Source organism: Heterocephalus glaber, unplaced genomic scaffold (assembly GCF_053883595.1).
Source record: "Heterocephalus glaber isolate CG9 unplaced genomic scaffold, H.glaber_assembly_v1.0 deba00001553, whole genome shotgun sequence".
Classification (NCBI taxonomy): Eukaryota; Metazoa; Chordata; class Mammalia; order Rodentia; family Bathyergidae; genus Heterocephalus; species Heterocephalus glaber.
The window spans coordinates 24239618-24261116 of record NW_028258344.1 but is presented as its reverse complement, the minus strand read 5'-3'; the positions used below and the strand labels follow the sequence as shown (position 1 = coordinate 24261116).

Genomic DNA, 21499 nt, shown 5'->3' with positions numbered 1-21499 from the left:
AGTGCTATGGTTAATCTTTTTCAAATCACTAAATGCAGTATTCATGAAAAATCTATGTTTCTATTTCTATCCTGTATTAATTCTATTATATGAATTTAGATTTTAAATCCATTTTTGAAAAGGCTTTAGAATTTCTTCCAAAATTAGGCATTGAAAATACTATGCACAGCCAGTGTAGCAGTGCAAGCTTGGGATCCAAGCTACTTGGGAGGCTGAGATAGCTTTCTGTCTCAGGAGCTCAAGGGCAGCCTGGGTAAAGTAGCAAGACCCTGTCTCAACGCACAGACATTTTACAACAAAAATAAAAACAAACTATACAAATAGACTTATAAAAACAAATACCATACTGAGGCACAGAAAAGCAAAAAATCTGTTGTTTCTCAAAGTGATGAGAATGGATTATTCCCAGCTACCACAGGAAGTGGGGCTAACTGGGCAGTATTCACTATTACTGTGAAACCTGGATGGAAAGGTTCATAAGCCGCAATGGTTTTGTTTGTGGGTTTGTTTTATTTTGGTTTTTTGGTATTTCAGTTTTTTTTTTTTTTGGTACAGGGGTGAACTCAGGACCTTGAGCTTTCGAAGCAGGCAGCAGAAGCACTGAGCTAAATCCCTGGCCCTGTTTTGGTTGAGAGAGGATCTCACTGTGCAGTTCAGGCTGTCCTTGAATTCACTATGTAGCTCAGGTTGGCCTTGAACTTGAGTGATCCTCCTGTCTCAGCCTGCCCAGTGCTGGGATTACAGGTGTGCACCACCACGTCAGGTGAGAGTCTCTAGTTTTCAGGTCAAATATGATGATCTCAACAGGCTGTGTACATGTTTATCTAAATCAAGACACTCCATTTGGTTCATATCAATTAAGATACCATTTCTGAGATCATGATCTTTTCATAAAGTCAAAGAAGGAAAACCATCCAAGAAAATCAGATCCTTTAAAGCTTACATCTCAATTATTTATGAAAATTCTTAGGAGTCTGTTGTAAGTTGTAACCAATCAAAGCCTCTTTCCCACTGCCATCTCCGACAAGCAGACCCCCAAGCACATGTGGCTGTCATAAGCAAAAGAGGCAGTGCATTTCTTGGTTTTATGGGCTCTTGTGCTTCTGTCTTTATTTTGGTTTTATTACTTGGGAGAATTTCTGAGTCTGATATGAGGCTGTCTGAACCCATGAGGCCACAGTCAGAGCCATTTCTGGAGTGACAGGATGTAGGGAACAGGGGAAGGGGACGTTACCAGAACCTCTGCAGTAAGTCCTAGTCTCCTGCGAGCCACAGCAACACACGGACTAATTACAGGAAAGGTAGAAAAATGAGACTGAGAAGAAGCTGAGCTTTGGGTCTGATCAGTGCTGCTCTGGGCAGCAAAGACAAAAGCCCTCCTAGCTTGCAGCACCTTTTATTCGGTACATGGGGAAACAAATGTAACAAGTGAAATGCAAAGTTCTGTACTTCACCTTGGGATAAACGAGGTGTAACAAAAGACTGGGGGGGCAATGGAAATCTAAGAACAATGAGGAACTATGAAGATGAAGGTTTGGCTCCTCCCTGGCGTCTCCCGCAGGTGTGGTCTTGTCCTGGAGATTACAGCATCTCAGGATCACTGAGGTCTCAGTTGTGACCCTAGGCCAAAATGCAGTTATGTCTGGAATGTCATAGCTGGCCTGTAGGCAGGAGAACTAGGCCTACTCAAATGATTTTTCCCTATGGTTCTGTCTTTATTTTGGTTTTATTACTTGGGAGAATTTATGAGTCCGATATGAGGCTGTCTGAACCCATGAGGCCACTGTCAGAGCCATTTCTGGAGTGACAGGAGTTTGAGATTATGCTGCAGTGGTCTGACTGGTTACTACCTGAATGCAGACTCAGGGTAATAATTAAAGGGTGAAATATGTCAATAATGATACAATCGTCCTCCTAGTCATCCTGTCCTGTCAGACAGCTAGATTAGGTGGTCCAATTTTTCCTTGTTTGCACAAGATAAATTTTTTTGACCCTGCGTAGCCAAATTCTTTTCATCCAACCCTAGCTTTAACTCTTGTCCAGAGAGGATCTGATGGGTCAATAACTTGTTTACAGGTATTACAATGGTGATGAGGGGTATTGTTGGAGGCAGCAACCCATATTGCAACCTTGTATAGTAGAAACCAGGGCCTAGGCGCTCTCTGGTGTCTCAGGACCGGGTTCATGTCACAGGACTTCATTTCAACACTGGTTGTGGTACAAGCACCCAGGATGGTTCTGGGTCTGCCATGTTCTTAGCCCTGCTCCCAGCCTGCACAGGAAGGATCAGGAGAGTCCTGCTCTATCTAGCTTATTTATATATGGCATCCTTGTCCAGCCCTGAGCAGCTTTGGCCGTTTGCTGTGCAGGGCTTTGGCCTCACCAGGTGCACCATGATGGTCAACCTTGGTTGTCCATCCACTCAGTTTAATGGAATGGAGATGTGCTTAGGAGATTAGTAAAGCAGCTTCCGAGTGTGTCTGTGGGTGTTTCTAGAAATGACTGGGTCACAAAGGCTCTAACTTCATCAGGGAATTAATCCATCAAGGAGATCATAATTGGATGCATTATTGGGGGTAATAGAAAGAGAAGGCGTGGCCTGGATGAAGGGGTGGGACAAGGGGGCGTGGTCTTGGGGACTGTCTGGTCCTTGGCTCCCTCCCTGGAGTGCTCCCTCTGATTCCCAGCTGTCCTGAGGTGGGCAGCGTTTCTCCACCATGTCCTCGTTCTGTGGTCTTTCTGCCTTGCCATAGACTAGAAGACAGAAGAGCCAGCTGACCTGAGACTGAAACCTCTGAAACTGAGGCAAAATAAATGTTTCCTCCTTGAAGTTGTATGTGTCAGGTGTTTTTTCCTAGCAAGGGAGAAATGACTAATACATTTAGATAATAAAAATTTTACCACATCATTAAAAAGCATCATTTTCCCAACTATAATATTTGATGATTTCACCCTTGCACCATTTGAATCTTCAATTAAATGTTTCTCTGCAGGACTATGGGTCACATACCATTTTAGTTATTTTTCTCTTATCATAAGAGAAAAAAATATATATATAGTTTTTTTTTTTTATTGAGACAAGATCTCACTATGTAGTTCAGGTTGGCCTCAAACACACTATGTAGCCCAGGCTGGCCCTAAACTTGCAGTGGTCCTCCTGCCTCGGCCTCCTGAGTGCTGGGATTACATTCGTGTACCACCATACCTGGCTCATCATAATTTTTAAGTGTAAAGTACAGTAGTGTTAACCGTCTGCCCCTGGTAACCAGATAGTTTGACTATCTGACTTACCTCATATAAAAGGAACCATGAGGGCCGGGAATTTAGCTCAGTGGTTTCGCCGCCTGCTGTGAAAGCGCAAGGACCCGAGTTCGATCCCCAGTACCAAAAAAAAAGTTAATACAATTAAGGGACCAGAGATTTAGCTCAGTGGTTCTGTGGCCTGCCCTGCAAGCTCAAGGACCTGAGTTCGATCCCCGGTACCAAACAGACAAACAAAAAACCAAAAAACAAAGGAACCATGCAGTCTTTGTGATTAACTAATGTCACCTAGTATAGTGTCCTCCTTGTTCATGTTGTATCATATGACAGGATTTTGGAGGGGTAGAGATGAATACTATTGTATTGCGTGTGTATGTCACATTTTCTGCAACCAATTTATCCAACTGTGGCTGACCCCTGGTTACTAACACCATGAAAAGGGAAGCTGTGGATGGGGGGGACCCCTGTATGGAGCCCATTGATGATGCTATGAGCTCTTCAGAGTGGTTGGTAACTTTTCTATCTGCTATCTCCTTTGCATCTTTGAGTTTTCAGGGAGCTAGGACTGATGCTGTTTTCATTCACCTGTTGGTAGACTTTTGCATTGCATTTGCCTCTTTTCTGTTGTGAATAATGCTCTAGTAAACTCGGGTATCTGAATATCTCTTTGAATTGGTTTTCAATTCATAGATATATCTGTATATATCTGGAAGTGGGATTGCTGGGTTACTGTATATGGCTGTTTTAATTAATTAATTTTTGATAACAAGAATCAAGGACCTTGTGCTTACCAGGCAGGTGCAGTGCCACTGAACTAAATCCCTAACCCTATGGCTGTTTTAATTTTAGGTTTTGGAGGAACCTCCATATTTTCTCAAATGGCTCTACCAATATATGCTCTAGGTCCACCAACAGTGCACAAGGTTTGCAATCTTTGCATGTCTTCCCAGCAATGTTTTCTTCACTCTTCCTAGGGTGGGGGATAATGGCCACCCTAATAGGTGTAAGGTGTACCTTATAATGACAGTGTCGGACATCTTTCCGTCTACTTGTTGGCCATTGGATACCCTCTGGGGTAATGTCTATTCAAGCCTTTGGTCGATTTCTTTGATTAGATTACTTGTTTTTTTGTTGCATTGTAGGGATTCTTTGTATTTTCTAGATATCAAACCTTTATTGGATGTATGGTTTACAAATATTTTGACCTATTTCATAGGTTGCCTTTTACTCTTGATTTTTTTCTTTGCAGGTGTCACTGTCTTTAAAAAAAAGTATTATGAAGCTTATAGTGGAAAACTGCCTTTGGTTTGTGTTATAAATTTGTTTACTAGGGAGGTGTAGATGTTTTTAGCCATTTGCATTCCTTTTTTGAGATTATTTATTATTATCTATGTTTTAGAAATAGTAGTATGCCTCCAGCCTCTCATTGTTTTTTCTCTTCCCCCCATTTTAAATCTTTGCATTTTGTGTCTAATACTTATTTATTCTTTATTTTTCTCATCGTGTTGGTTATGTTGGACCCTTTAACATCATTTTTACTGCCAGTATTAAGAGCAGATATTTTCTAGGTGACATTTTTGGCCATTTTACGTGGCTCTGAGTGGCCTTCAATACTTCCTTCTCTGTCTTTTCCCTTTAGACACTTTTGTAATTCGCACTAAAAATAGTGGTTTCAGACAAGCTACTGATTGCATACCTTAGCTTGCAAACAAGGTATGTTTCACGTCACAGCTGTGCAAATGTAAATGTCAGTTTCAAAAGTTAAATAAAATGTGACCTTGATAAAGTTTAGGATGGGGAGGTTACGCCACAGGATCAGACCACTCATTGTGCTCTTGGGCTTATGGGAGGTATTGGAAAGGGAGCTTACGGTCCAGTCCGGGCTGGAGGAATAAAGGTAATGGTTTATCCAACCTGGATTTATTTCTGTATTTGGTCAGAAATAAAGTATCACTCAAATTTTTTTTAGTACAGCTGTGATCAAAACCTCGGAAGGCAGCAGCCCCAAGAAGTATGTGGTTGGTGTCTGTCCTTGAGCATTAGAGCTAATTGTAAATGTTTAGGGCAGTGAATGCTGAGCGTGAAGTCACATCTGGGTTCAAAATCTGGCTTCATCCTTTTCTGGTTGTAGGACATTGGCCAAGTCACTGACCCTCTGAGACTTGATAATACTTCACATATTTGTGAAAATAAGTAAAAATATGAGAAGCGCTGGTGCTCAGTAAGTACTGATTCTGAAGCTGAATGTTAGATATTTCCAGATAATGCCAACTCAGTGGTTCCCGATACAAATCAAACATTTCATTTATCTAGAGACAAATATGAAACTCGCTCGTCAGTCTGGAGGAGCACATATAGGTAGGCCACTGTGTTAGTTACTTTTCTGTCGTTGCTGACACAAAACACCTGACACCCAGAGTTAAAGGGGAAAAGGTTTATTGAGCTCACAGTTTGTAGAGGTTTCAGTTCATAATCGGCTGACACTAAGGCAGAGTGGCACATGGCAGAGGGATAACAGTTCATGGTGGAAGAAGACAGCAAAAGCAAGAAGAGACCTTAACAGTGTCTTTCTGTTCCTTTTATCTCATCCAGACTATGGGGGATTAGGGTGGTGCCAAATCAAATCACTCCTGTGTAGTGGTTTAGTAATCAGATGCCCTAAATCCCAGCATAACACATTCCAGATTCAGCCACCTCTGGAAAAGAAAGCCCAGTCTCATCCACATGAGGCTTTGTGGGGATATCCAAACACAAGCCATAACAGCCACTGTAAAGAAATGGATGCTGAGAGCCACCTATCCATGCTAAGGAGGAAGTGAGCAAATCTGCATGGGGTCATCAGAAAACAGCCCAAAGTAGACGATCTTTGAGCTTGGACTTAAAGGCTGCAGTGGACGGAATGTTTGCAAACCCCCTCCCCCCATCTGTATGTTGACGTCCCAGCCCCCAGTATAGTGATATTGGGAGGGGATGCCTTGAGAGCCCGTGTACTAGTATCAGTGCCTTTGTAAGAAGAGATATTGCTTTGTTTGCTGTGTGAGGCAGCGAGAAGGCAGCTGTCTGCAAACCAGGAGGGGCTTCATCAGGCGCTGAATCTCATACCTTGATCTTGCTCTGGAGTCTGGATCTGTGAGAAGTCATTGTCAGTTGCCTAAGCCACTCAGACTACAGTATTTTGTTACAGTGGCCTCAGCTGAGCAAGACCGAGTAGGAGCCTTTGTAAGTGGTGAGACGGGGGAAGGGAATTGATGATGAGGCGTAAAGATGCAGACAGATGTAAGTCCTCCAAATTGCCTGAGGCTCGGGTTTAAGGTGATCCTGGGGGAGCGTGGGGATTGGAAATGGGACTGTGTCCTCTAGGTTGTAAGCAGGTGGTGGTGGGCGTGTGGGATGTTGGCTTTAGAAATGACACTGGGCAGACCTCGGAAGGTGCTAGCCGACCTGGTGGGTTGTGTCACACTACTCCAGGCCAGCAGTGAGGAGCCTGTGGAGATGGTGCGGAATTCCCAAGAGCTCTTGGGATAGAAGAGGGCAGATATTGAGGGGCAGGGGCAATCTCAGGAAAAATTGAATAAAGTTTTCTGATTGAGTGTAGAAGGAAGTAGGATGGAGAATACAGAATGAAGAGCAGATTTGGGAAGAGAGGTAATGGATTTGTTTTGAGGGCACTTTGTGTTTGGAGTCTGTTTCAGTTTCCAAAGCTAGGTAACGGACTCAGCCCTAAAGTTCATTTAACAGCATTTATGATGGCCCCAGACCTGCAGTTCAGGCAGGACTTGCAGGGGACAGCAACCCTGAGTATTCAGTCTCAGCTGGAGGGATTTGAAGACGGGGTCTGGCTCATCCGGAGCCTTACACACATGAGGGGTGGTGATACCTGGAAGACTCAAACAGCTGGGTTCCTTGGACACCTGCTTCTGTGGGCCTGGTCTCGAGTGGAGCCCTGGGACGCCCAGATCCCTTAGGTGACAGCTTAGGGCTTCTCAGGAGGGAGCCTTGGGAGGGGAAGGTGCAAGCTATATGGCTTTTTATGACTGGTCTTGGAAGTCACGCGGTTTTACTTCTGTCTCACACCAGTGTTAGAACTGTGTCACCAGGGCAGCCTGCATTCAAGGAAACGGTGGTTGGACGCCACCCTTGGGTGGGAAGAGTGTCAGTAAATGTGCGTTTGTGTTTTAAGACCACCAGATCTTCGTGGGATGTCAGTGTGGAGAGTTCAGTTCAGGAGTGGAACCCGGATCTCAGAACAAGATGGGCAGAGTATTGAAGTTTGGGAGAACAGAGCCCATCTGATGCTTGAAGCTGTGAAGTTGAGATGGCCCAGGGAAGAGGTAAAGTAAAAGAGCAGCAAGCATGCAATGTGAACCTCAAGCGCAGGAAAGAGGACTGTGCAAATTAAGAAGTAGAAAGTTAGACTTTCATAGGTTGCTGCGATGCCAAGTAGGTGGAGCTGTGATGATGAGGACCCATCATGGGTGCTGGGGATTGAACCCAGGGCTCGGTTGCTCGGCAAGTGCTCTACCATTGAGCTACAGCCTCAGCTCTCAAGGAGTGTGTTGAGGGGAAATTTGGATTAAGTGGCAGTGATTTGCTTGCCTGTGTTGGGTAGTGGTCTTCCTTTGAGAGTGGAGAGGATGGGTAATTGGCATTTATGTGTGCTTGTAAAAGGAGGGGAAAAAAATCCAGGGTGAGTGGGAATAACTGGATTTGCTATTCCTATGTAGGCCAGTGGCTTTGGTTAAGATGCTTTTAATGCAGAATGTATTTTAATAGTGATATTATAGAGTTTGACCTTCAAGGAGCCCAAGTCTGTAAGCAGTAATTCACTTTAATGTGTAAGAGTCTTGCAGAGAATAAGGACTTATTAAATATTTGCCCAGTGAAAGTATTATAATTTCCCTGGGTGGTCTGATCGCCAGAGAAGCAGTTATGCCTAGAGGTGACATTTGAGCAAAATTATAGTAATGCAGCGATTTTAAAATTTTAACCGGTGGTTTCTAAGGGCAGACCCGGAGTTGTCTGTATGTGATTTTATCATGGAGTCAGTTGGTGATGGGATTGATTTGTGCAGGTCTAGATTGGTTAGATAGCCATCTCCCTTAGGTTCTTTGGAGAAATGATTTCCACTGCAGAACAGCACTTCCCTAGCCTGGGAGTCAGTGTGTTCTTTTCTTGGGGTCACCGTTGGAAGAGGAGCCTGTCTGCCCTTCTGGGGTTTTTAAGTGGATTTTTACTGCTGATTGCTTCAGGGATTCAATGAACATTTTAAAGATAACATGACAGATTTCTCTTGATTTAGGAGCTCTTATTTTTCCAGCATTATAATCCATTCCCAAACTTACATATATTTTTTTGTTTGTGTTTTTTTTTTTTTTTTTTTTTGGTACCGGGGATCGAACTTGGGTCCTTGCGCTTGCACAGCAGGCGGCGAAACGACTGAGCTAAATCCCCGGCCCAACTTACATATATTTTTAATCCTCCCAGAGGGGCTTGGGTCCCAGGAGCTGCTGCTTGCCTGGTGTTGGGCCGTGGCTGGGGCTGTGGTCCTGTAGAGAACGCTGTTCTGGTTGGGTCGTTCCACTCTTGACGGCAGTGGTAGACATTGGTGCTGAAGGCCCAGTCAGAGGCAGCTCACCCCGTGTGCTGGTAACTTTGCTGCTTCTCTCCCAGCCTAAGTGGGGCAGAAGTCCAGGCTCACAGTCGGCGTGTGTGCAGCCTTGTTTTCCACTTTGTGTGTACTCTTCTCAGGGTTCCTGTCCATCGCTTACTGATCTTTTCTCTCTCTTTTTTTCTCCACCTAATTTCCCTTTTCATCTTTCAACCCCAGGGAACAATAGCTGCCCCAAATCACTTGCTTGTCTGGAACAAAATGCCTGTCCACCCAATCATTATTATTACTTTTTTGCTTTTGACAATAATATGTATTTAAAAAATTTTTTAGGTGTGTATATTTTCTCATTAACTACCTGACATCCTTACTTTGAACACTGAGCAAAAGAAAAATGTTACTACGGCCTTCACAGTGTGGCAGCTCTGCTCATTTCTTCTTAAAGGATGGGAAAGGTGAATGAAAAGACCCAGAGGTGAGATGGTGCTGGTTTGGGTCTTTCAGCTTTTGAAGGATTTGAAGTTCTTTGTAATCAGTACCATGGAGAAAAGAAGGCATTTCGTTTGGTGATGGTGATACTGACTTTTCTCAGGTGCTTCCTGTGCCCTGGCTCCTGCTCAGCGTTTATGGCCTCTTGTTTGATCCTCTCGTCAGCCCAGGGGTTTGTACTTCGCCTTTTCCTGTTTGCTGATGAGGGGCTTTAATGTTTAGGGGCTTAAGGAGCTATCTATAATCATAGACTTTATCTGAAGTATTTTACCAGTTCTCACTAATGTAGCGAGACCTTATTGTATTTGTTACTATGGGTTAAGCTCAGGGCCTACACACTGAGCTATATCTCTAGCCCTTATTTATAGACAGGGTCTTGCTGAGTCACCAAGTTGCCCAGGCTGGGTTCTAACTTGGGGTCATCCTGCCTCAGCCTCCCACAGTGCTGGGGTTATAGGAGACTTTGTTTTAAATGAAATTGTTAAAGATGTAAATTTGTAAAAATGGTGCCGTTTAATTTAGTTTACCCAATCTCAAATAAAAAATTCGGGGTTGGAATTATTGAGTTAACCACTAGTAAAACGTTAAGATGCCAGGATAGCAAAATTGCTGACTCCTGCCTATTAATACTATTTGGAAAGGAAATTCCTTGTTATGTAGGAGAGGGGAGGAGGCAGGGAGATGTGGAAAGTGCTAGAAAGGAAAGATTCTGCCCAACCCATGCAGCCTGCTTTATTTTAAAATTTTATTAGTACCTGTTTGCAGTTCATAATGGTTTTGATTTTTGGTTTTTTGAGACAGGGTCTTGCTGTGTAGTTCAGGCTGGCCTTGAACTCACTATGTAGACCAACCTCACATTGAACTCTGTGGTGACCCTCCTGCCTCAGCCTCCCAAGTGCCGGGATTACAGGCATGCACCACCACACCCAGTTTGCAGTATATAATGATTACATTCATTGTGGGACTTTGGTACATGTACATAACATGTCTCTTCTTTTTTTCTCCTTTCCATCCACTTCCCTTTTTCTTTAAATTTTGTTTTGCCAGCATCAGATTCATTTATTTTATAAATCTTTATGAGTTAATCATCATAAATACTGATTAATAGCCAGACTAACAAGCCAAAAACATAAAAAACATAAGACAATTAGAATAAATCAGGATACACTTTTAGATACATTGCTCATGGTGGATTCCTATAATATTTTTTCTTTCTTTTTTCCTACTGTCTTTTGCACTTTATATATTGGGCCTCTCATATAAGAGAAACCATGTGATACTCAAGCCTGTGTATCTGATTTACTTCACTTAACATTATGATCTCAAGGTGGATCCATTTTCCTACAGATGACTTATGTTTTTTCTTCTTTATGGCAGAGTAGTACTCCATTGTGTGTAAATACCATATTTTCTTTATCCATTTACCTATTGATAGACATAGGTTGCTTCCAAGATTTAGCTGTTAGGAATTGTCCCAGCCTGCTTTGGGAAGCTATAGCTGGGGAAATAGTTTCTCCTATGGAGGAGGAGTGTGCCTCTGCTCATTCCAGTGGAAGCCAGTGGAGGACCCATCACACACCCTGTGCTCTTAGAAGGAGCCATGGTTACCATGAGCTTCCTTTGGTTTCTGGGCATTGCAAAATCAAAGCAGCTAAATGTAATGTATTGCAGTTTTCTCTGCTTTCAAGTAATTCTTTTTTTGTACTGGGGATCGAACTCAGGTCCTTGTGCTTTCGAAGCAGGCAGCGGAACCACAGAGCTAAATCCCTGGCCCTGCTTTCAAGTAATTCTTTATCATTTATTTATTTATTTATTTATTTATTTATTTATTTATTTAGTATAAGCCCGTAAGTTATACAAAACCTTGGTAGAGAAATATATATGAGAGCTGGAGATTTAGCTTAGTGGTTCTGCCACCTACCTCGAAAGTGCAAGGTCCCGAGTTTGATACCTGGTACCAACAAAACAAAACAAAACAAAAAAACCTCACCAGAATATGGTGGGGATTTACCTCAGTGGCACGGTGCCTGCCCTGCAAGCACCAGGTCCTGAGTTTGATCCCTGGTACCAAAAAAAAAAAAAAGAGAAATACACATGAAAGTAAAGCAATAAAATATTTAATACAAACTATATTTGTGTTTATTTACATATACTTTTATAAATCATTAACTCAGCAGTCTTAAGCACTCTTTGTACATTTATTTGCTAGCGTCTAGGAGTCACCTTTCTTTGCATGTGCGTAAATGAAGGGACAGGGATTCGCACAGAAACCCGAGCACGTTCTAATAGATGCCACACTAAGGCGAGGCCTCACTTTGTTTTTGTTTTTGTTTTTTTTAAAATTTGAATTGTTTATTTTCAATAGCTGCTTGTATGTATATATATTTTCATATTAAATTCTTTTATTGGTACATTGTAGGTATACAACACAATTACATTTCTCATTGGGAATTGTACCTTTACATGATGCATCTTGGTTCTTATTTTTTCCCCATTCCTAGCCCTCCCTTCACCCCCTCCACCCTTCCCTATTTACAAAGACTTTATTTCCATTTTTTCCATTTCTCATCATTTTTCCTTTCCCTTCTTTCCTTTCCCCGGCCCCTCCCACTACCCCTACCCCTTTGGACCTTTGCTTCCTATTTTACATTATCGATTATTCATTCTAATCATTGCTACATTTTAGGTATACAATATAAGGACATTCATCATTGGAAATTTGCACCTTTACATAATCTCTCTTGGTTCTTATTTTTCACCCTTGCCCAGCCCTCCCTTCAACCCCTCCAGTCCTCCCTATTTACAAAGATTTTGTTCCTAGTTTTCCATTTTCTCATATTAATCCCATTCCCTTCTATCCTTTCCCCTAGCCCTCCCACTTCCTTCCCCTTTGCCCCTTTTCTTCCTATTTCACATTACCTATTATACATTTAGTCCTTATTTACACTTTCAGTTTCTCACACCAGAGAAACTATTCAGTATTTATACATGTGTGTCCTATTTATTTCACTTCATAATATTGCCTCAATGTGCATCCACTTAGCTATAAATGTCTCTAATTTCTCATTTTTGATACCTGAGTAGTACTCCATTTTATAAAAAAACCACATTTTCTTTATGCAGTCACCAGTTGATGGGCATTTGGGCTGTTTCCGAGTTTTAGCTATTACAAACTGCACTGCTATGAACATGGGTGCACATATATCACTGTGGTATGATTCTTTTAATTCTTTGGGGAAGATCCCCAGCAGGGGAATAGCTGGGTCAAATGGGACTTCCAGTCCTAGTTCTTTGAGGTATCTCCATACTGATTTCCACAGTGGTTGCACCAGTCTACACTCCCACCAGCAGTGGAGCAGGGTTCCTCTTTCCCCACAGCCACGCCAGCATTTGTTATTGGTTGATTTCATGATAGCAGCCATTCTTTCTGGAGGTGGAATCTCAGTGTTGTTTTCATTTGCATCTCTCGAATGACCAGTGATGTTGAATATTTTTTTCATGTATTTATTTGCTATTTCTAATTCTTTGTCTGAGAAATGTCTGTTCATTTCAGATGCCCATTTTTGGATTGGGTCTTTAAATTTGGGAGGTCTCATCTTTTTAAGTTTTTTATAGATTCGAGATAGTAGACCTTTGTCTGAGGAAGAGCAGGTGAAGATTTTTTCCCACATTGTGCGTTGTTTCTTCACACTGCTGGTGGTTTCTCTTGCTGTGCAGAAGCTTTTTAAGAAGAAGAGATCCCATTTGTTGATTGTTTGTGCTACTTCATGGGCAACTGAGGTTTTGTTCATAAAATGTTTTCCTACACCGATGTCTTCAAGGGTTCTACCTAACCTCTGTTCCAACTGGTTCAGAGTTTCTATTTTACTATTTAGATCTTTAATCCATTTTGATTTTAGTTTAGTGCATGGTGAGAGATATAGGTCTAGTTTTAATCTTTGGGAAGTTGAAGCCCAATTTTTCCAGCACCATTTATTAAAGAGGCTATCTTTCCTCCAGTGAGGGTGTTTGGCTCCTTTGTCGAAGATGAGATGGCTGAGTGTGTCTGGCATTGTTTCTGCATCTTCTAATCTGTTCCACTGGTCCTCAAGCCTGTTTCTTTGCCAGTACCATGCTGTTTTTATTACAGTAGCTTTGTAGTAGAGTTGCAGGTTGGGGATTGTGATACCCCCTGCCATGTCTCTGTTACCTAGAATTGCTTTTGCTATTCTGGGTCTCTTCTTGCTCCAAATGAATTTTTGGATTGTATTCTCGAGGTCTGTGAAGTATGCTGCTGGGATCTCCATTGGAATTGCATTAAATCTATATAGCAGTTTTAGAAGTATGGCCATTTTCGCTATATTAATCCTTCCTACCCAGGAGCAGGGGATGTCTGTCCATTTTCTGATATCATCTTCAATCTCTCTTTTCAGAGTGCCATAGTTTTCAGAGAAGAGGTCTTCAATTTCTTTCGTTAGGATGATTCCTAGGTATTTCAGTTTTTTGGATGCTATTGTGAAAGGAATTATTTGCCCTATTTCTCTCTCAGTGAGTCTGTCATTGGTGTAGAGGAAAGCTCTTGATTTTTGTGTGTTGACCTTGTAACCAGCTACTTGACTGAATTTGGTTATTAAGTCTAGAAGACTTTTGGTGGAGTTCTTGGGGTCTTCTATATAGAGTATCATGTCATCTGCAAATAATGACAATTTGACTTCTTCATTACCTATCTTTATTCCTTTTATTTCTTTCTCTTATCTAATTGCTGTGGCTAATGTTTCCAGAACTATATTGAACAAGAGTGGTGATAGTGGACATCCTTGTTTTGTTCCTGATTTTAGTGTGAAGGATTTCAGTTTTTGACCATTTAGTATGATATTGGCTGTTGGTTTTTCATAGATGGCTTCTATCAGTTTGAGGTAGAGACCATCTATTCCAATTTTTTGTAGGGTTTTTATCATAAATGCATGTTTGATTTTGTCAAATGCTTTTTCTGCATCTATGGAGATAATCATATGGTTTTTGTCCTTGGCTCTATTGATATAGTGTATTACATTGATTGATTTTCGTATATTGAACCATCCCTGCATCCCTGGGATGAATCCCACTTGATCAGGGTGTATGATCTTCTTGATGATGATCTTCTGCATTCTGTTTGCCAGTATCTTATTAAGGATTTTTGCATCTATGTTCATTAGTGAGATTGGCCTGTAGTTCTCTTTTTCAGTTGGGTCTTTCTTTGCTTTGGGGATCAAGGTGCTGCTTGCTTCCAGGAATGAATTTGGGAGTGTTGCTTCTCTTTCAATTTCATTGAAGAGTTGAAACAGTAGTGGCAGCAGTTCCTCTCTAAATGTCTTGTAGAATTCAGCAGTGAAGCCATCAGGGCCCGGGCTTTTCTTAGTTGATAAGTTTTTAATTACATTTTCAATTTCATTGGTTGATATTGAGTTGTTCAGAATTTTTAGGTCTTCTTCGTTCAACTTTGGTAATTCATATGTATCTAGGAATCTGTCCATTTCTTCTGTGTTTTCCATCTTATTGTTGTATAGGTTCTGGAAGTAGGTATTGATGATCCTCTGGATTTCTTCAGGGTCTGTTGTAATTTCACCCTTTTCATTCCTAATTGCATGGATTTGGGCCTTTTCTTTCCTTTTTCTGACAAGGTTGGCTAAAGGTTTGTCAATTTTGTTGATTCTTTCGAAGAACCAACTCTTGGCTTCATTGATTTTTTTGTATCGTTCTCTTAGTCTCCATTGCATTGATTTCTCTTCTGATCTTTATAATTTCCTCCCTTGTATGAGCTTTGGGGTTGTACTGCTCTTCTTTTTCTAGAAGCTTGAGGTTCAGCATCAGGTTGTTTAATTGGGCTCATTCTGTTTTCCTAATATGCGTATTCACTGCTATGAATTTCCCTCGTAAGACTGCTTTCATTGTGTCCCATAGATTCCGATGTGTTGTATTGTTATTGTCATTTAATTGAAAGAACTGTCTGATTTCTTCTTTAATTTCCTCTGTGACCCATTGGTTATTCAGCAGTGTGTTGTTCAATTTCCACATGTTTATGAAATTTTTTGAGTTTCTTTTGCTATGGATCTCCAATTTCATCGCACTATGGTCTGATAATATACAGGGGATAACTTCAATTCCTTTGCACTTACTTAAACATGTTCTATGTGTGAGTATGTGGTCTATTTTTGAGAATGACCCATGTGCAGCTGAGAGGAATGTGTATTCTGATTTTGTGGGGTGGAAGACTCTGTAAACATCTGTTAAGTTCATTTGTTCAAGAGTTCGATTGAGTTCTAGTATTTCATTGCTTCTTTTTAGTCTAGTTGATCTATCTATTTGTGACAGTGGGGTGTTGAGGTCCCCCACTACAATTGTATTAGTGCATATATGGCTTTTCATGTCCATTAGTATTTGTTTTATATAGTTGGGTGCACTAGTGTTTGGTGCATAGATATGTATGATTGTCATCTCTTCCTCTTGGATTCTTCCCTTTACAAGGATGTAGTGTCCTTCTTTGTCTCTCTTAATCAGTGTTGGTTTGAAATCTACTTGATCTGCCAAGAGGATAGCTACTCCTGCTTTTTTTCAGTTTCCTGTCGCATGGAGTATTGTTTTCAACCCTTTAACTTTCAGTCTGTGAGTTTCCTTTTGAATTAAGTGTGTTTCTTGTATGCAGCATATTGTTGGATTTTGCTTCTTGACCCATTCTGCCAGTCTATTTCTTTTGATTGGTGAATTGAGACCATTAACATTGATGGTTATAACTGAAACGTATTGACTTGTCATTGCCATGACTTTTTCTTTTTGTTGGGTTCTCCCCCTTTACATTTAATTTCTTGTCATGCCAGATGGGTTCATTCTGCTTTGCTTCCTGAAGTTGTGATCCTCAATGTCTGTTCCTAGGCTATTGTGTAAAATTCTTTGGAGTGCTGGTTTGGTAGTCACGAAGTTCCTAAGGTGTTCTTTGTCATGAATGTATCTTATTTCTCCATCCATTTTGAAAGATGGTTTTGCAGGGTACATCAATCTGGGTTGGAGGCTGTTTTCTTTTAGGGCTTGGAATATGTCACTCCAAGCTCTTCTTGCCTTGATGGTTTGTGTTGAGAAGTCTGCTGTGATTCTGATAGGCTTTCCTTTCTATGTGATTTGTTTCTTTTCTCTGACTGCTTGTAGAACTTTGTTCTTCTGTTGTTTCTGGAGTCTTAACAATTATATGCCTATGTGTAGATATTTTTTGATCAAGGCTATTTGGAGTCCTATATGCCTCACTTATCTGTATGTCAGGCTCTTTTCCCCTGCTTGGGAAGTTTTCTGCCATTATTTCTGTGAAGAGATTTTTTATGTCATCTGCACTCTCTCCTGTTTCTTCATTGAGCCCAATCAGTCTTATGTTATTCTTTTTTGCACCACCTAGCAGCTGCTGGATTGATTTCTCATGTTCCCTTATAATTTTGCAGCAATTTTTCTTTTCCTGGTCACTAAGTGCAATTTTATCTTCTATATCTGAAATTCTGTCCTCACATTGGCTCATTCTGCTGTGTAGACTTTCAATGGAGTTTTTTATGTCCTGGAAATCTATTTGCATCTGTTTTATGGATTCCATTTGTTTCTTATGTTGGGATTCCATCATGTTCCTCAGCTCCTCTCTAGATTTATTAATCATGTCTTGCACTAGGGGCACAATTTCTCCTGTTATCTGAGAAATTATTTCTGATTTCCTTTTTTCCAGATCCCCTTTTGTTGCCAGTTCAGTGGGTCCAGGTGGTTGAGTATCAGAGTGTTCCATCTCATTTCCCTTTGGGAGTGCTGTAGGTGATCTGGAAGTCTGGTTTTGAGACTTATTTATGTGTTTTCTCATTTCGACTGGGGCGGGGGGGCTGGTAGCGCCTCCTCGGATTACCTCCCCTGAGCTGGGTGAGGTGGGACAGGGGCCGGGAGCAGCGGTAGGGATGGTGACCCAAAAGCCCTTTCCTGTGGGCTGGGAGCAGTCGGAGGGATGGTGGATGGGAAACCCCTTCCTCTGCACCAGGAGCAGTGGGATGGTGGCTCAGAAGCCCCTCCCTCTGGGCTGGGAGTGGTGCGAGGGATGGTGGCCCGGAAGCCCCTTCCTCTCGGCCAGGAGCAGCGGGACAGAAAGTGGCCCAAAAGCCCTTTCCTCTTGGCTGGGAGCAGTGGGAGGGATGGTGACCGAGAAGCCCCTTCCTCTGGACCAGGAGCAGTGGGATGACAGATCAGAAGCCCCTACCTCTGGGCCGGGAACAGCGGGACTCAGTACGTTGGTCTGGTGGTCTGGTGTCCTCTGCGTCTTTGTAGTGTGGAATCAAGTGGCTGCCTGTCTGCAGCGGGTGATTCAGTGTCTTCTGTGCAACTCAGGACCTCGGTAGGGCATGCACAGACCTGCCTGTCTGCAGCAGGCTGATTTGGCGTGTGTTCCGCCCTCACTTTCTTTATTCTCTAGTATTTCTCCACCCTCCCCTGCGCACACCCTGTAAGCCAGTGTGGAGGTTCTTAATCACAGGATTTACTTGAAGCACTGGCTGCTTTCTTTGGCAGCCCTTCAAGGGCTTGGGTTTCCTTGGTTCAAAGGGAACGAAGACTTGCTTGTGCCTGCCTTTTCTCATGTGAGAGATCTTTGGAGCTGGATTTACCAGTCTCTATTTTAGATCTTAATACAGTGGGTGTCTTTTTCCGAGGGGCTATGTGTGGAGGAGGATGGGTATTTTCACAGCAACATTTCACACTGGTACTGACATTTACTGTCCGGCCCTATTAGCTCTACACTGGGCGGGAAGCTGCAGGACACACCTGCTTCTGGGACGGGGTGGGAGGCACAGGCAGGGCTGCCTTCCTCAGGAGCCTTACTGGCCCTCCACCAGTACCTTTCACAGGCTGCCCCCACAACCCAAGCCCTCAAAGCCTTGGACTCCCAGAGTCTCCGTGCTCCATTTTTGAGGTAACAAAGAGGTGCGGGGCTCTTGTTTATATGGAAAGCTGCTTACCAGGAAGTGCTTTGGCTTCCTCTGACAAATGTTGACATAAAGGCAATTATATTTGGTGCCTTGCTTATTTTAACTTAATTTACCTCCTATCACAGGTAGGAATGGATGTATTATGGAGTGGCTATGCACCGTATCTTCTATCTGTCAAAAGGCAAAATGACAACAAATTTAGTTATAGATCTAATTGACTTTTAGCCTCATGAATAGGAGAGTCTCCCTTCTCTGACACAGCCTGGCACTGTCAGTAGCAAATGACTGAGCGGCGAGAGTTTTGTAAGGTGGGGACAAGGAGAGGAACAATGACAGCAGGTTACTCTAGGTTACTTCCCCAAGGGTTAGAGCAGAGGCAGCTTCCTTTTCCGCTGACTCAGGTAGGCTGGCATCCTGTGTTTTCAGGAAAAACTGGATGGTTTGGCGATCGACCTGCCTACAGCTTCAGTTTGATTACGTGGCACTTAGCATAACTGACTTTATCTTGGTTTGGTCTGGTCTTTTACTGCAAGAGCTCAGTACACAAAAGTGGCCTTTCATAATTTTTGTTTAAAATATCTTAAAAATCACATATGCACCGGGTGTGGTGGCACATGCTTGTAATCCTAGCCTCCTCAGGCTAAGGCAGGAAGATCACCTTGAGTTTGAGGCCGGCTTTCGTGACATAGTGAGTTCAAGGCCAGCCTGAACTATGAGACCTTGCTTCAAAAAAGCTAAAGGGCCAGGGATGTAGCACCCTGTCGCCATGCCTGCCTGGCAAATGCAAGGTCCTGAGTTTGATCCCCAGTACTGGAAAAAAAAATCACACATGCTGTTTTTTTCATTTTAAGTCTCTTTTCTTTAGAGAAAAGTGTACTTTCTCTACTTCTCTTGTTCCTTCCCAGTTACAGATCTCTTTATGGGGAGTGGGGGCAATTGGATATTTCTGTTATGAATCCTTCATAGTCTCTGGGTAAAAAAAGCTAAGCTTCCGAGGATATAGCTAAAAGTTTGGTCTTGTTAAAGGAAGCAAAAAATTGACTGAATTCAGTAGTGGGAGAGAAGAACTATGTTTGCTTTCAGGTTAAAAACATAAATTATTATTTTTTCTATGCAGCGAGAAGGATGGCCTAGAAAGTAGAATAGCGCACAGTTGTTTCTCTGTAGTTTTCCTGTGACTTTGAGCATGGGGTTTTGTTGATATCACAGTGGATTGTGATCTCCTTCCAGTATCCAAGAGAATAAAGCCAGAAACCAGAGTGGCTAATATTCCCATAACCCAGGAGTGAGAACATACTTTAGTCAGCTTTTTCTCATCAGTGGAATTTTTTTTTTGGTACTGGGGATTGAACTCGGGACCTTGCACTTGCAAGGCAGGCGCCAGAACCACTGAGGTAGATCCCCAGGCCTCCTCTTAATTTTTTATGACAAAGTTAAGAAATAATATCTAGGTTGTTCTAGATGTTGGCTTTTAAGACTCTTATAGCCTATGTTTCATGGGTGATGTGGTGTACTTTTGACATTAAGTCAACTAAGCTTTTAAAAAATTTTTCAGTGTGGAAAATGTATAATATTTTATTTTTTTGTTTTGTTTTTTTGGTACCGGGGATCGAACTCAGGTCCTTGCACTTGTGCAACAGGTGGCAAAACCACTGAGCTAACTCCCTGGCCCGAAAATGTATAATATTTTAATAAAATACTACTTTTAATCTTTGGTTTGGAAAACAATTTATAGCAACACTTGGAAGATTAATAGACTACTCTTACAGCTATTTTTCAACTGAAACTTAAGTATATGCCATCTTATTTTTATATTTATAGGTTTCTCTCAGCCTTATCTTAAAGTAGGCTTCTGATTGCACTTGTGACATTTATTTTATCTTCATAAACATTGGCAGTATTAGTCTATTTCATTTCTGATGATGAAGCTAATGGGAGAAAAGCACGTGTGCCTGAGGGTGTGTGTGCGCATGCATGTGTGTGTGTGTGTGTGTGTGTGTGTGTGTGTGTGCAAGTGCATGTGAGCATGCTTGTGCTCAGGGTGTTTCTAGGCTCCGCTGCAGGGTCAGGTCTTTACTAGGCTCAGAGGATTGTGACGGACCTCCTTGAGACTTATGACTTTGCTCTGAAGGCTCCTGTTCCCCTGGCTTTTGCCCTGCTGCCCTGCTGAGCAGCCCCAGCAGACGTGAGGCTCACCATGGGGGCTGGGAGGCCCAGTTGGCTGCTCAGTGTGCAGTGTTAAAGAATCAACAAAAGCATTATGAAAGTATAGCTTTCCCCAAACAGTGTCCACATTGTTCAGTCTTTTTCAGCCTGTGGTGGCTAGCTGTCCTTCTTACCAGAACCTGCCATTTGTCATGTCCACCCTCCGCAGAAGACACCAGTAAGACCAGCTGAACTCTTCAGATTGGAGTGAAATCCTCCTGGGTGTGTTTTTCATGCTTTTTGTGAAATGTATCGTTCAGCAGCTCCTCGGGAACCTCATTCTCCCATCCCATGAGCCCTACCAGGCTTGCATGGTTAATGAACCATTTCTCTTATGCCTTCGCTAGCATCTGCAGAATCTCCAGAAAGTTAACTTACAGGAGCAATACATACTTTTAAAAAAATTTTTATTTTATTGGCACATTTTAGGTATACAATATAATGACATTCATCATTGGAAATTTACACCTTTACATAATCTCTCCTGGTTCTTATTTTTCTCCCTTCCCCTGCCCTCCCTATAAACAAAGACTTTGTTTCCATTTTTTCATTTTCTCATATTAATTCCATTCCCCTACCCCTCCCACTTCCCCTTCCCCTTTGCCCCTTTTCTTCCTATTTAACAGTATCTGTTATACCTTTTAGTCCTTATTTACACTTTCAATTTCTCATACTAGAGAAACTATTTGGTATTTATACATGTGTGTCCTGTTTATTTCTCATAAGAGTATCATCGCAATGTGCATCTATTTAGGTATAAATGTCTCTAATTTCTAATTTTTTATGGCTGAGTAGTACTTCATTTTATTAAAAAACCCCCATTTTCTTTATCCAGTCTCCAGTTGATGGAAAAAACAAGCAAGCAGGGCATGGTGGTGCAGGTCTGTGATCCCAGCACTCAGGAGGCTGAGGCAGGGAGGATCTCCAGGAGTTTGAGGGGGTAGCCTAGGTTACATAGTGCGTTCAAGGCCAGCATGGACCA

General features: G+C 42.1%; 1 protein-coding gene across 9 annotated transcripts in view; it reads left to right on the top strand.

The window, feature by feature from the left end:
• The window catches only part of Tpd52 (tumor protein D52), a 101821-nt gene that overhangs the window by 6577 nt on the left and 73745 nt on the right, over positions 1-21499 (top strand). For 5 of the 9 annotated variants that reach the window (XM_087190520.1, XM_087190518.1, XM_087190522.1 and 2 more), the window contains exon 2: positions 7442-7592. The exons of the other annotated variants lie outside the window; for them this stretch is intronic. In XM_087190520.1, coding sequence (XP_087046646.1) covers positions 7577-7592 — 16 coding nt within the window. In that variant the 5' untranslated portion in view covers positions 7442-7576. The remainder of the gene's footprint in view (positions 1-7441; positions 7593-21499) is intronic. 9 annotated transcript variants of the gene reach the window in all.